Source organism: Hypanus sabinus, chromosome 8 (assembly GCF_030144855.1).
Source record: "Hypanus sabinus isolate sHypSab1 chromosome 8, sHypSab1.hap1, whole genome shotgun sequence".
Classification (NCBI taxonomy): Eukaryota; Metazoa; Chordata; class Chondrichthyes; order Myliobatiformes; family Dasyatidae; genus Hypanus; species Hypanus sabinus.
Genome location: NC_082713.1, coordinates 144,322,481 through 144,338,093, shown reverse-complemented (window position 1 = coordinate 144,338,093; position 15,613 = coordinate 144,322,481). Strand labels below are relative to the sequence as shown.

The 15,613-nt window shown below is 41.9% G+C and overlaps 1 protein-coding gene across 1 annotated transcript in view; it reads left to right on the top strand.

The window, feature by feature from the left end:
* slc23a4 (solute carrier family 23 member 4) overlaps positions 1-15,613 on the top strand; it is a 104,398-nt gene that overhangs the window by 63,846 nt on the left and 24,939 nt on the right. Inside the window, exons 6-10 of the mRNA XM_059976449.1 lie at positions 6,789-6,948; positions 10,592-10,773; positions 12,199-12,319; positions 13,978-14,134; positions 15,032-15,285. Coding sequence (XP_059832432.1) covers positions 6,789-6,948; positions 10,592-10,773; positions 12,199-12,319; positions 13,978-14,134; positions 15,032-15,285 — 874 coding nt within the window. The remainder of the gene's footprint in view (positions 1-6,788; positions 6,949-10,591; positions 10,774-12,198; positions 12,320-13,977; positions 14,135-15,031; positions 15,286-15,613) is intronic.

The window sequence follows — 15,613 nt, the reverse complement described above, 5'->3', positions numbered from 1 at the left end:
CAACACCCCAATGTGCTCATCGCAGTATCAGGAGACCTCAGCCATGGTTCTCTTTCAGCGACACTACCCATCTTCGATCAGTTTGTCAAGAGTCGCACAAGAGAAAATAAATACTGGATCTCTTGTATGCAAATGTTAAAGATGCATACAGCTCCACAGCTCTCCCCCCACTTGGAAGATTAGATCACAACCTGGTTCACCTCATGCCCTTGTATAAGCCCAAAGTACAGCAACAGCTAGCTACCACCAAGAGTAAAGAAATGGTGTCCAGAGGCCATCGTGGCCTTGAAGGGGTGCTGTGAGGTTACTGACTGGAATTTGGTTTGTGAACCATATGGGGAGGACATTAACAGACATTGATTGGCTGTATCAACTTCTGTGTGGACACTGCACTACCATCAAAGACTGTTTACTGCTTTCCAACAACAAACCATGGAGCTCCAGTTATCTACAGGCTCCTCTCAACCATAAAAAGAGAGCCTTTAGATCAGGAGATGGGGGAATTGAAACGTGCAGAGGGAGCCAAAGGAGAAGATCAAGCTGGCTAAAGAGGAATACCGGAGGGAGCTGGAGAACAAGCTGGGGCAGAGTAGTACACGGGGGTGATGGAGAGGCATGAAGAACATCACTGGCTTCAATCAGCCGAGCTGTAGAGCCTCAGAATGCAACCATCAATGTGCTAGTGAGCTAAACCAATTCTTCAAATTTCCTGTTCACACCACCCTCAGCACTCCAGTCTGCTTTCTCAGAACCAACGCCTCCCCTACTCCCTCCTTTCCCCTCCAGTTCAACAGATGAAATGACAACACAGGCTACTACTCTCTACTTCCCCTCTTTGCCGGGCACCTACCATCCACACTTCCTCACAGCAACTGCTATTATCCGGATCTTCACTTCCCCCAGCCCCCATCTTCCACCAACTCCCCAGTCATCATGGACTCACCTTCACCACAGAGCAGGTGAGAAGGGCTCTGGGGAAACTCAGACACCACAGTTTGTCCAGCTGCTGAGCTGCAGCACAGGGGCCCCCTTCTTGTACTGGCTCCCTTCCTGTTCACCCTGTAAACCTCCAACCTTAGTTACAACATTGAATCATGCCATCTGCAGAAATTCTCTGATGACTCAGCAATAGCTGGGTGTGTAAAGGGAGGAAGGGAGGATGAATACAGGGTCCTGTTGGAGGACTTTGTCAAATGGTGCAAGCTGAATCATCTGCAGCTCAACAAAGAGATGGTGATGGATTTCAGGAAGACTAAGCCTGATCTGCTCCCTGTGAGGATGTGGATGTGGTGAGGACCTACAAGTACCTGGATGACAAACTTGAGTGGAGCACCATCACAGAGGCTGTGTACAAGAAGGGCCAGAGTCACCTCTACCTCCTGAGGAGACTGAGGTCCTTTAGACTATGCAGGCCTCTCCTTCACATGTCCTACCAGTCTGTTGTTGCCAGTACAACCTTCTGTGCACTGGTAGGCTGGGGTAATGGCATTAACATGGATGATGCCAACAGGCTCAATAAACTGATTAGAAAGGCTGGCTCAGTTATAGGAGTCAAACTGGACACAATGGAGGCTGTGGTAGAACAAAGGGAACTGACAGAAAGTCCTGGTAATTCTGGACAATGTTTCTCACCCTCTGCATGCCACCTTGGCTGAATAGAGGAGCACTTTCAGTAATAGACTAGGACAACTGTGCTGCTCCAAAGGGCGCCATATGAGGACATTCTTACCCTGGGCCATAAGGCTCTATAATAAGTCAACCTATAGCCAGGGAAGTGACGGCCTTCTCCTGTAGGCTGTTATTACCCTCTGTTTAAGCTCTGTTTACCACACTCTGCTATCGTGGACACCTTGTGCAATAAGACCATAAAGCCATAAGATATAGGAGCCGAAATAGGCCATTCAGCCCACTGAGTCTGCTCCACCATTCAATCATGGGCTGCTCCAATTCTTCCAGTCATCCCCACTCCCCTGCCTTCTCCCCATACCCTTTGATGCCCTGGCTATTCAAGAACCTATCTATCTCTGCCTTAAATGCACCCAATGACTTGACCTCCACAGCCACTTGTGGCAACAAATTCCGCAGATTTACCATCCTTTGATTAAAGTAATCTCTCCGCATCTTTGTTCTAAATGGACATCCTTCAATCCTGAAGTTGTGCCCTTTTGTCCTAGAATTCCCTACTGTGGGAAATAACTTTGCCATATCTAATCTCTTCAGACCTTTAACATTCGGAATGTTTCTATGAGATTCCCCCGCCTCATTCTCCTGAACTCCAGGGAATACAGCCTAAGAGCTGCCAGATGCTCCTCACACAGTAACCCTTTCATTCCTGGAATCATTCTCATAAATCTTCTCAGAACCCTCTCCAATGTCAGTATATCCTTTCTAAAATGAGAAGCCTAAAACTGCACACAATACTCTAAGTGTGGTCTCACGAGTGCCTTATAGAGCCTCAACATCACATCCCTGATCTTATATTCTATACCACTAGAAATGAATACCAACATTGCATTTGCCTTCTTCACAACCAACTCAACCTGGAGGTTAACCTTTAGGGTATCCTGCACAAGGACTCCCAAGTCCCTTTGCATCTCTGCATTTTGAATCCTCTCCTCATCTAAATAATAGTCTGCCCATTTATTTCTTCCACCAAAATGTATGACCATACACTTTCCAACATTGTATTTCATTTGCCACTTCTTTGCCCATTCCTCCAAAATATCTAAGTTTCTCTGCAGGCTCTCTGTTTCCTCAAAACTACCCGCTCCTCCACCTATCTTTGTTTCATCAGCAAATTTAGTCATAAATCCATTAATCCCATAGTCCAAATCATTGACATACATTGTAAAATGCAGCAGTCCCAACACCAACCCCTGTGGAACTCCACTGTTAACTGGCAGCCAGCCAGAATAGGATCCCTTTATTCCACTTTCTGTTTTCTTTTGATCAGCCAATGCACCTCCTATGCTAGTAACGTCCTTGTAATTCTATGGGTTCTTATCTTGCTAAGCAGCACCTTGTCAAAGGCCCTCTGAAAATTCAAGTACACCACAATTACTACATCTCCTTTGGCTACCCTACTTGGAATTTCCTCAAAAAATTGCAGTAGGTTAGTCAGGCAGGGTATTTCTTTCAGAAACTGGGCTGGCTTTGGCCTATATTGTCATGTGCCTCTGGTCAATCCGTAATCACATCCCTAACAATTGATTCCAACAACTTCCCAACCACTGATGTCAGGCTAACGGGTCTATAGTTTCCTTTCTGTTGCCTCCCACCCTTCTTAAGTAACAGAGTAACATTTACAATTTTTCAGTCATCCTGTACCATGCCAGAACTGATAGACTCCTGGAAAATCATCATTAATGCCTCCGCAATCTCTCCAGCTACTTCCTTTAGAACCTGAGGGTGCATTCCATCAGGTCCAGGAGATTCATCCATCCTCAGACCATCAAGCTTCCTGACACCTTCTCAGTTGTAATTTTCACTGCACATACTTCACTTCCCTGACACTCTTGAATGTCTGGTATATTGCAGGTGTCTTCCACTATGAAGACTGATGCAAAATGCATATTCAGTTCCTCTGCCATCTCTGCGTCTCTCATTACAATATCTCCAGCGTCATTTTCTGGTGGTCCTATATCTACCCTCAACTCTCTTTTATCCTTTATATACTTGAAGAAGCTTTTAGTATCTTCTTTGATATTAGTCACCAGCTTCCTTTCATAATCCATCTTTTCCTTCCTACTGACCTTCTTAGTTTGCTTCTGCAAGTTTTTAAAAGCTCCCCAATCCTCTATCTTCCCACTGTCTTTGGTTTCCTTGTATGCCCTCTCTTTTGCTTTTACTTTGGCTGTGACTTCACAGTAGTCAGCCACGGTAGTGTCTTTCTTCCATTCGAAAATTTCTTCTTATTTGGAATATTTGCACTTCCCTCATTTTTCACAGAAACTCCAGCCATTACTGCTCTACTGTCCTTCCTACTAGTGTCGCTTTCCAGTTAACCTTGGCCAATTCCCCTTTCATGCCTTTGTAATTTCTTTTATTCCACTAAAATACCGAGAATTTAGTTTCTCCTTCTCAAATTTCAAAGTGAACATGATCATATTGTGATCACTATTCTCTAAGGGTTCCTTAACCTTAAGCTCTCTTATCACCTCTGGATCATTGCACAACACCCAATCCAGCACAGCCGATCCCCTAGTAGGCTCAACAACAAGCTGTTCTAAAAATCCATCCCTTCGACATTCTACAAATTCTCTCTCTTGAGGTCCAGTACTGACCTGGTTTTCGGAATCCACTTTCATGTTAAAATCCCCAACAATTATCATGACATTGCCTTTCTGACACACCTTTTCTATCTCCAGCTGTAATTTGTAATCCACATCTCAGCTGCTGTTTTGAGGCCTGTATACAACAGCCATTAGGGTCCTTTTACCCTTGCCATTTCTTACCTCAACCCATAAAGGCTCTACACTTTCTGATCCTATGTCACCCTTTCTAATGATTTAATAATATTCCTTATACACAGGATCACCCCAGCCCTCTGCCTACTAAACTATCTTTCCAATACACCTTTAGCCAAGTTTCAGAGATGGCCACAATGTCATACTTGCCAATCTGTAGCTGAACTTCAAGACCATCCATTTTATTTCTTATGCTGCATGCATTCAGATATAACGCTTTCAGTCCAGTATTTGTTGCTTTCTGTTGAAACTGCACCACACCTCTATTGCCCTGTAGATCATCCCATTGGCTATGATTATGCCTCATCTTCTCCCTGTCCTTTCTATCATCTCTGTTGCACACTATCTTTGAATTTATTTCTGTTTTCCCCTTCCTCAGCAATATCACTCCGGTTCCCAACCCCCTGCCAAATTAGTTCAAACCCTCTGTAACAGCTGTATTAAAACTGCCTGCTAAGATATTGGACCCCTTTGGGTTCAGGTGTAACCCGTCCTTTTTGTACCGGACTACCATCACTTCTGTGCAGTACTGTGCAATACTACTATCACTTCTTATCTAGACGGTGTGAATGTGCACCCGTTACTGTATAATATTATGGTAATTCTTGCACTCCTATCTTAGTGTGAACTTGGAATCTTATATATCTTATTTTTAATGTAACTTATTTTTATTCTTTCTTTCTTCTCTTCTAAAATGTGTATATCTGTGCACTCCTAATGCTACTGTGACACTAATTTCCTTTGGGATGAATAAAGTATTTATCTGTCTACTTGTACTGGAAATGGAGAGACAGTGATTAGGCTTTGAAGTAGGATTTTTCCCTGCTCAGATTACACTGGCAAAGGGGTTGTATCATTTTCTGGAAAGAGTGGGTTTCTTGCATGCTGCTTCCATGCAGGACAGGAAAGAGTTCCCTTTGCATATTTTGAGATACAAGGTAGGACATCTGGCTGCTTTCTGGCCTGTGGGCATAGCCCACATGTTCACAAGAATAGGCAGATAGTGATTTTGGTTGATGCTTATGGAATTTAAAAATGGAATAGCCTTCATATTGCAGTAAAATGTTTTCAAAATGCATGTCAGGCCTGGCTGGTCATTCATCAAAGAGCCATGACCAAGTTGCTTGTGCTATATTGGCCTGGGACACAACTTTGAGTAAGTCTTCTTAGGTAAAGTAGTTTGCTATGATGGTGGCTCACCCAGTGCCACAGATCCTCTCCCTCCTCTATCAAAACACCTACTACTGCTCCAACCTGCAGCCCAACTCCTGTGCTGATGATCTGTGATTTCAGGCCAATCCCCAGCTCAACTGATCTCCAGCAACGCCTCACCATGACTTCCACACGGCCCACAAACACACAGCTTCAATGTAGATATTTCTATTGGCCTCCAATCTGAAACACATTATCCTCCCAACAGACAACCTTAACTCCGGATCTCTGCCAATCACTCTGCTCTTGAAGGTTACTAACTTTTGAAAATCTAATCTTCAAACTCTCAGGCTCTCCTCCTTACTTTATGCTTCTCTTCTCTGTGATACTTTCACCCTACCTTTCCGTCAGGTGCCCCTTACCTTTGCTGACAACTTGTCCAACTTCATTGGTAAAGAAAACATTCAATAGGCCACTATAGACTGCCTACTAAAAAAGAAATTCCAAGCACCAAACAATTGCTAGGACAGTATGTTTAAACTAAACAATAATTGTTTAATTCAAATGGACTGTCTTTGAAAGATTAAGGATGTTATCAAATAAAATCTTACCTTGAACATTCAATGTTGTTAATATGAAGTGTACATAAGAGCGTGGTTTTCAAATTTCTTCACAGCTTTAGAAAGATAGAACAGGAAATTGAGAACCATTGCCTATATTCAGTTAGACTGAGTGTTTGCTGTGTATGGGTAGGATTTGTTCTCCATATTCCAGCAGCAAGTATTTAAAGCATCTTGATGAAAAGAGATCCACCGTGGAGCGCAGATATAGAGTTCATCCTCTCCATTCCCACGTTGACCCAAAGGTAAGTGGTCCCCATTATCAGCCCAGACCAAGTATTCCAATCAAGGCTCTACCTCTGCATTTCACTTGAGCATAGGACATGTGCCAATGGTATTGCATGCATCTGCTAGCTTTGATAAATGAAAGAAACTCCCTATTTCTCAGAGTCCAACAGGATCAGAAACAGATACTGTGAGAGGGCCACTCACAGTGCTAATGCAGACTGAAATATTATGTGCACATGCAAAAATGAAACTGTCCAAAATGCATTAAATTGTAGTAATTGTGCAGTGAAGAAAGTGGACCAAAATGCTCTGTTTATTTCAGGTTGCCCATTATTCAAGGAGGGACTTTTGCTTTCCTAACACCTACTTTGGCCATGCTGTCCTTGCCCAAATTTAAATGCCCAGAATGGACCTTCAACAAGACAATGGTCAATAGTAGTGACCCTATCTTCATCGAAATCTGGCAAACACGCTTACGAGAGGTACCTCAAAACACTAGAAACTTAATTCTAAGGGGAGTGCTTGATACAATGAGTTAGTGACCCAGTACCTGGGCATGAACCTAGGCCAGAGTGGTAAACTAAAAGATAAATTCCATTAATGCAAGGGCTCTATATGCCAAGAATTGGGATTTAACCAGATTTATCCCTGTTACTAATGGATCTTCATTTCAAGTGTGAAACTTAAAACAATAATTTGATTAAATGGTTCACGTGAAAATCAGGATGGTATACAGTGGAATCTAGTTAATTGGGATACATCAGGACTAGTACATTTTGGCCTAATTAAGCAGCTTCCCCAATCAACCAAAGTTTCATGGAAATAGCACCTTAAGACCATAAGATATAGGAGCAAAATTAGGCCATTTGACCCATTGAGTCTGCTCCGCCATTTCATCATAGCTGGTCCATCTCCCTCTCAGCCCCAGTCTTCTGCTTTCTGTCCATATCCCTTCATGCCCTGGCTAACTGAGAATCTATCAACATCTGCCTTAAATATACCCAATAACTGGGCCTTCACAGCCACCTGGGGCAACAAATTCCACAGATTCACCATTCTCTGGCTAAAGAAATTTGTCCTCAGCTCCATTCTAAATGGACGTCCTGCTATTCTGAGGCTGTGATCTTATTCTCCTCCACCAGAGGAGATTCTTCAAAAGAATTACAACAGATTTGTCAAACAAACTTTTCGCTTAAGGAAACCATGCTCACTTTGGCCTGCTTTATCATGTGCCTCCAAGTATCCCTGAAGCTACATCTTGAACAATTAACTCCAACATCTTCCCAATCACTGAGGTCAGACTAACTGGCCTATAATTTCCTTTCTTCTGCCTCTCTCCCTTCTTGAAGAGTGGAATGACATTTGCAATTTTCCAGTTTTCTAGAACCATGCCAGTATCTACTGATTCTTGAAAATCTCTTCAGCCACCCTTTTCAGAACCCTGGGGTGTAAACCCTCTGGTATAGGTGGTTTACATAACTTAAGAACTTTCAGTTTTCCAAGCACCTTCTCCCTAGTCCCTGACACATTCGAACTTCTGGTATACCTCTAGTATCTTCCACAGTGAAGACTGATGCAAAATACTTATTCGTTTGTCTGCCATTTCCTAGTCCCCCATTACTACCTCTACTGCATCATTTTCCAGTTGTCCGATTACTACTCTCGACTCTCTCTTACCCTTCATATACCTGAAATAATTTAAGTATCCTCTTTAATATTATTGGCTAGTTTACCTTCATATTCCATCTTTCCTTCTTTATGACTTTTTTTTAGTTGTCTTCTGTTAGTTTAAAAGCTTCCCAATCCTCTGAATTCCCAATAATTTCTGATCTCTTATATGCCGTCTCTTTGGCTTTTATATTGACTTTGACTTCTCTTGACAGCTGTGATTTTGTCATCCTGCCTTTAGAATACCTCTTCTTCATTGGGATGTATCTATCCTGTGCCTTCCGAGTTGCTTCCAGAACCTCTAGCCATTGCTGCTCTGCTGTCATCCCTGTTCCCTTCTAATCAATCTTGGCCAGCTCTGCTCTCGTGCCTCTGTAATTCCCTTTACTCCACTGTAATATTGATACATCTGACTTTAGTTCCTCCTCAAATTGCAGGGTGAATTCTATCACATTATGATCACTCTATCCTAAGGGTTCCTTTACCTTAAGCTCCCTAATCAATTCTGATTCATTGCACAACACCCATTCCAGAGTAGCTAACCCCCTAGTGGGCTCAACCACAAGCTGCTCTAAAAAGCCATCTTTTAAGCTTTCTACAAACTCTCTCTCTAGGATCCAGCACCAACCTGATTTTTCAAATCTACCTGCATATTGAAATCCCCCATGACTATAGTAGTATTGTCTTTTTGATGTGCATTTTCTATCCCCTGTTGTAATTTGTAGATCATGTCTTTGCTACTGTTTGATGGTCTGTAATAACTCCCATCAGGGTCTCTTGACCCTTGCAGTTTATTAGCTCTACCCACAATGATTCAACACCTTCCTATCCTATGCCACCTCTTCCTAATGATTTGATTTCATCTTTTTTTTGGAGAAGGAAAAGTCTGATCTCAAACATCCACAGCCTTGTGGCCATACCTGCTCATGAGGAAGGCTTCAAGAGTAAAACCTGAGGGAAAAATTCAGAGTTGGAGTCCAAAAGGCAGTCTCACGTTGAGTTCAACAGAAACTGTCAATTCCTGTGATGCTGCTGGTACCAAACTGTAACAGTCTCTGCCATTCCTTTGGGTTCATCAGATGCATGAAGAGGGAGTGCTTGCTCTCCATATCGTTCTGCCCTGGCTTGTGCGTCCAGATAGCTAGGACGCAACATCCATGGTTGCCCCTAACCAGCAGAGACCTCACTCACTCACAATTTCAGTTTTTACTAACAGACCCAGCACATCCCCTCTGGCCTACGTCCCTGATAAAAAGGTATAAAAAAGACAAACTACCATTTAACTCAGTAACAAATTATGTATTTTATCAATACTTCTGTAGGACTATAAAAATGTATATCAGTTCCTAAGAGTCTTCAATGGAGAAATACATGCAGTGTATGCAGCCATGTTCATTTGACTGAATGATTCAGATCAGTGCAGATAGTAGACTACCTTCATACAATGCTTCCAATGAATGCATCCTCCAAGCCTTCATGTTCATTGTGACATTCAAGATGATTGTCAATACCTTGTCTAATAGCCATGCAATTGCACATGACTGATGCTAGTTAGAAACTGTTCAGCAATGATCTCCTGTCCCTAAGTAGCGTAGTGTCCCAAATAAATGAAGGAACTCACAACTATTTTCTTGATTAGTTTTTGTTCTCTAAGAATTGCCCCAAATAAGCAGTCGCTCCAATTAACCAACGGCCCAATTAACTAGAATCCACTGTATTAATGCAGAAGAAGTGTACTGTTCTCTGATGTGGTTAAGGCAAAAACAAATGTTTGGGGTGGTGCAAAAGGAGTGATCGTCTGCATCTGATCAATACCATTCGTGATCTGAGCATTTTTCATCTGAATTTTGGGGTTTTGATTAAGGAACTGTTTTGTTTGTAAAGCTGACTTATTTCAGCAGTCAGTTCAGAAAAAAATAGCAAGTATGCTTTGGTATATTTTCAAAGTGTGAACCTGGATTAGGTGGACTAGCTAATGTCTTTTTGTGCTGCCAGATTCTCCGATATTGATATAGAACAATGGGAGATTGAAACAATGGGAAAGATGAATTGTTTATTCATCCTGTATTTCGGCCAATCTATATACTTTGCTCACCTTTTGTGTATTCTGACTGAAGAATGTGATGATTGGATCTGGTTGCTATGCATTTGTAGGGTTACATAGAGTATAGCACAGAAGAAGTCCCTTTGGCCCAGACGTGCCAATGCAGAGCCTATTTACCCTATATTCTTCAATAAACTGATTAATTTGGTAACATCAACAATTTTTAAATTTCTATTTGGAGCCAGGAGCCTAAATATTCTGAGTGGAAAATATGTTTCTTAGTGACAATTAGTGCATCTGAAAAGCAGTGAATAATTTTCAGAGTGATGGAATTTCCTGTTTGCTTAGTGGCCATCTTGTCTGAAAGGTGCAGAACAAGCACCATGGTAACCAGATCATCTCATTGTTTGCAGATTCAGGGAGCAGTCATGGTGGCAGCCTGCTTCCAAGTGTTTGTGGGGTTTTCTGGTTTGATTGGATTTTTGATGCGGTACATTGGCCCATTAACTATCGCTCCGACCATCTCACTGATTGGACTGGCCCTTTTTAATTCAGCAGGGAATGATGCAGGCACCCACTGGGGTATTTCAGGCATGTAAGTATTCAGTATTAAATCAAAACTTGCAAGTACTTCAATGGGTGGCAGTGGCGCAGTGGCATCAGCACCGGACTCCAGAGCAAAGGCTCCCGAGTTCGAATCCAAGTCGGGCCACCCCTAAAGCATGCTTTCCATCCATGCCGGGTCGAGTGTCGAGCTGGCCACTGGGCCTCATAAAAAATACAATGGTCGAGTTCAGGAATGTGACCCGATTAATCTGAAAGGAGACCAATCCTGACACCACGTGCCAAACAAGAATGGCTGACTGTCTGGTGCAACACACTAAAAAAAACTTCAACAGAACTATTTAGGATGTCTAGAATTAATACATATTAATACTTATTAAGTTGTAAATGACAACGACAGAAGATAATTAATGTAATTGTTCTGTGGCCCAGAGTTTCTCATTATCTTATAACTAGAACAAGGTTATTCAACTAATCAAGTTCTCTCAGTCAAAAAAATCCATCCTATTGCTTAACTTACTTCCCTGTGACATAGTCTGTCTCACCCCCAGATTCTCTTCCAAAAGGGGTCACCTAACCCAGTTAGTGTATCAACCAAGCGTGTCAGCCTGCTGTAGAGCTGGGAGAAGCCTGCACTGTCACAGGGAAAAGAGGCAAAGCCCCCACAGAACGCCAACTAAAGTAGGATCAAACTGAACCAAGTTAGTAACTAAGCAACAACCATTCTCTTTTTTTTAATGTTTAACCTACATTAAATGATGGGCATCAGACAAAGTCCTGTCAAATGTAGGTAATTAATTCTCAGTTGATTGGATTTGGATTATTCAAGTTCAAGTTTAATTGTCATTCAACCATGCTGTACTTGAGTACCGATGAATGCAGCCAAATAAAACAGAGTTACTCTGGGGATGGGGTGCAAATCGCAGTACAAGGCACTATAGCACATATAAGATAGTAAAATACAGTCACACACAAAGAGATATGTTGTCCAGGTCATTGAATGTTGCAGCAGTCTGCAGTCAAATGCAATATAGCTTGACTTCTGCCGAGCGAACAGACCCCAGCTTGGATGCTGCACCGTGCTGCCTCTGGCACTCCGATAGAGCACACTGACTCCGATGCCTCCTGGGTGGCTGTAAACAGGCTGCTAGTGGTGTCACCTGTATACAGGCACCCAGGAGGCGGTGGAGTCAGTCCTCACTACGACTGAGGTGACGCAGCTCCCCCACTGTCCACTATGAACCAATGAATCGGACTTGCAGCTTTTCACATTAGCAACGTCCAACAGGGTCTTGCGATCAAGTCAAGTCGCTTACCACACAAGAAAAGTGACTAAGATGATTACTTTCTGTTAGAATAAACCAGCTAAGACAATCGCTCACAACTGCAGCTGTGATAAGAACTGTTTAAACCATGTTTGACAATTAACATTGCTTGTTATGAAATTGTGTTTCAGGACTACAGGTTTCATTGTAATATTCTCCCAATATCTGCGCAATGTGCCAGTACCTATTCCTTCTTTTAGTAGGAGTAAAAGGTGCCATATTAATTGGCTGAACATTTTCCAAATGTTCCCGGTATGTATCAATAATACTTACAATTATAAATACAATCTTGTAAAAATTAAAATAAAAGAATGCATGATGTCACCATGAACTCCCTCAAACAGATAAACATCCTCAAAGTTTTTACTTTTATGTTTATAACTGAGGGATATTGCTGTTGCAAAGTACAATTCTTTCTTTTCTCAAACAACCAAAACAATCCACCCAAATAAGATTGTCAGTCATGAGCAAAGTAAATCATCTAGTATCACACAATAATTTTACTCAGCTCCACCAACTTTCCAACTCCCCCCACTAGGAATTCTATGGATCTTCAATATCTCTTAGTATTAAACTACAACAATTGAATACAGTGCGCCCAGTTCCATGAAGTACTAAACTGACATGAATTCAGCACTTTTCACGTACAGTAAGATCCTGACTGTGTGCTTTGACTTTATTCACTCTTCCTTTAAAAGATGAATCAATTGCAATGATCTCAGTTTCTGGCAGTGTTCAATAGTCCACCAACCCACAGCATAATGAAATCTCAAAACTGAATTTAGTTCTTGCTAATGTTATTAGTAATTTTAAATTGAGAGTACTCTTTGGAAAATAAGAGGAAATTAGATTTACACGAATAAAAGAAACAAATGCACCATCCCCTGTTTGTTTAAATAAAGTGTGGATAAATAAATTTGGAAACACTTACCTCTTGACCTCTTTCTACAGTAGCAGCAGTACACCCTACCTCAATGGTGTTGTGGTGCGCCGTTCCATTTTATCCCCCACTATATTCAGTGCTTCAATGAAAACTATTTTACTTTCTTCCAGATATCAGAGATTGCAAAGTTCAACAGTTTCTGAATTTAAAATATATTCACATGGAACCTACTCTTTCTATTCCTCAAAACCCATCCTTCCCAAGTCCCAACCCTGGCCTTGTATTATCATCTCCTCCATTTCTGCAATTCTTAACCACCTCATCCTCTCCTTCTGGCCTCTTACCAGTTCAAGGTTTGTCCAAATTTGGGAGGTGCAACACGTTCAGTGACATTGGAGAGGACGGCAGGGGTGACTTCTGTGCTTGAAAGAATCATAAAGCTCAAATCAGTTTTCTAGAAGATGATGAAGGTTGAATGGATGGTGTAATTAACAATATCAGCTACCATGGGGGTACGTTAGTTGATAGCAAACTAAACAGTTGAGAATCCGTATTCCTATGATATAACTCACACTGCTAATTATCAATAACAATGAAGGACTTAGCAGCAAGATGTGAGAAGATGAGAGGAATAGAAGAGAAACTAAAGAAAAGCACTGCCTTGAGTTTGACCATCCACAACCCGTTGCTCACCTCCCCCTCCCAATGACTCCCCTGAGAAATGTTGTACTGTCCAATGGATGGACCTACAAAATTTTTATCGCTGTCCTGGACCAATTCAGAGACAATCCAAGTTCACTTTTCTGTTAAGCAAAGTATGAAAAATCTGGTGGTAAAAGCTCAGCTAATGACAGGGTCAAACTGTTTTTATAAGCTTAGGTTCTCATTGCATATTATTAAGAGAAAGTAGTATTCCCACAGAGCTTTGAGGAGCAATAGTTCTTCTACAACTTTCCATGATCAGAGTGTTTGTGACAATAGTGAAACTGATTATTTCAAAGAATGTGTTATTTGATTTTATGTGCAGGTGCTCTTTGGAATTGTAGTTTCATGGGTCATTAGTTTTCTACTGACATATTTTAATGTCTTTCCTGATGATCCTAATGCTTATGGATATTATGCAAGAACAGATATAAAGAGTACTGTTATCAGTCGTGCTGAATGGTTTCGCATTCCATACCCTGGTAAGCAAAACATCATGTTGTACTGAAGTTCAAAGTTTCCACCTTGTTTAAGTTATAAATTGTTGGCCTTAAGTTCTACCTGGAAATCAAGTTTTTGTTGGCCATCCCTTGGTATGTTGGAATCAACTAATGGCCTTGTTATTGTGCAGATCAGTGTCTGTAACTTCTACAGCTAGATGTTCTCTCCGAGTGCAGTCTCAGTAACATCGTATTAATCTAGTCCAGCCGCTCCTGCTGTCGGCATACAGTACCACTGGCTTTGGCAAAAAAAAAGTTGTTCAAAATGGGTACATTAAAATCTGGCTTTCCCCACAAAGACTCCAATTTCATTTAGCTACATTGTTTAGATGGGCCCCACAGTAAACAAACAAGGTCCTTCTTTAATATGGAACGACGTTCTGTGATACTACTGTGCCCGGTTCTGTTCCAACCAGATCCTGCATGGGGAAGTTTGCATACTGGTCCCTCCAGAATGACTTAGATAAGAGACTAGATCTATAAGGGTGATAATTTTATTTTTTATGTCTTCTTTGTGTGAGAGGATCAGCAGCAGCCTTGTTCCATTTGTTGCAAAGAAGGTATGCCCTCCCAATCCCTGAGGGGTGTCTGATTTACATAAGAACCTGTTCCTTAGGCACTTGCATCAGTGTTTTTGGGCTTGAGGTTCTACTCTCACTTAACAGGCAGCTGCTGTTTGTCAACAGCTGGGGACAGGGTCCAAAACAACGCACTTGACATCCTGGAGTCAAACCTCCCCCGACCTTAAGCTGGGGACATGCTTTGCCGATACACTGAGTGACTATCTAACACTGAAATCTCTATCCTGTGGTAGGCTATGAGCTTACACAATCCAATGATGCAGCCTGTAATACCATGACTTTATCGTTCTGTGTTCAGGGCAGTGGGGACTACCAACTGTCAGCCTGGCTGGTACCTTTGGAATTCTTGCTGGAGTGATCTCTTCAATGATTGAGTCTGTTGGAGACTATCACGCCTGCGCCCGGCTCTGTGGGGCTCCTCTTCCACCAAGAGAAGCCATTAACCGAGGCATCGGCATTGAAGGGATTGGCTGTCTTCTTGCTGGAGCTTGGGGTACAGGCAATGGAACCACCTCCTACAGTGAGAATGTTGGTGCTCTGGGTATCACTAAGGTATTAAATGAAGTTTGAATGGGAAATTGATCCTCTTCAATTTACCTGCTGATAATCTCCCAATAATTCCAAGAATAATTTTATATTTGCTTTAATTTTATTAGAAATCAGTGTTTCCTCGTTTCAATCCTTATACGATTTCTGTTAATTATGCCTATTCTATAATTAGTTGCCATTACATAAAAATAACTGTGACTTCCCCTTCCTGACTTCTTGTCAGCTAAAACAGGACTTAGATGGGCAGGCAGGGGAAAGAAAGCACTCAAAGACAGTATCCTGGGTCTGAAAATATCTTACCTACCAACATTAAACACAAAGTGCACTGCAG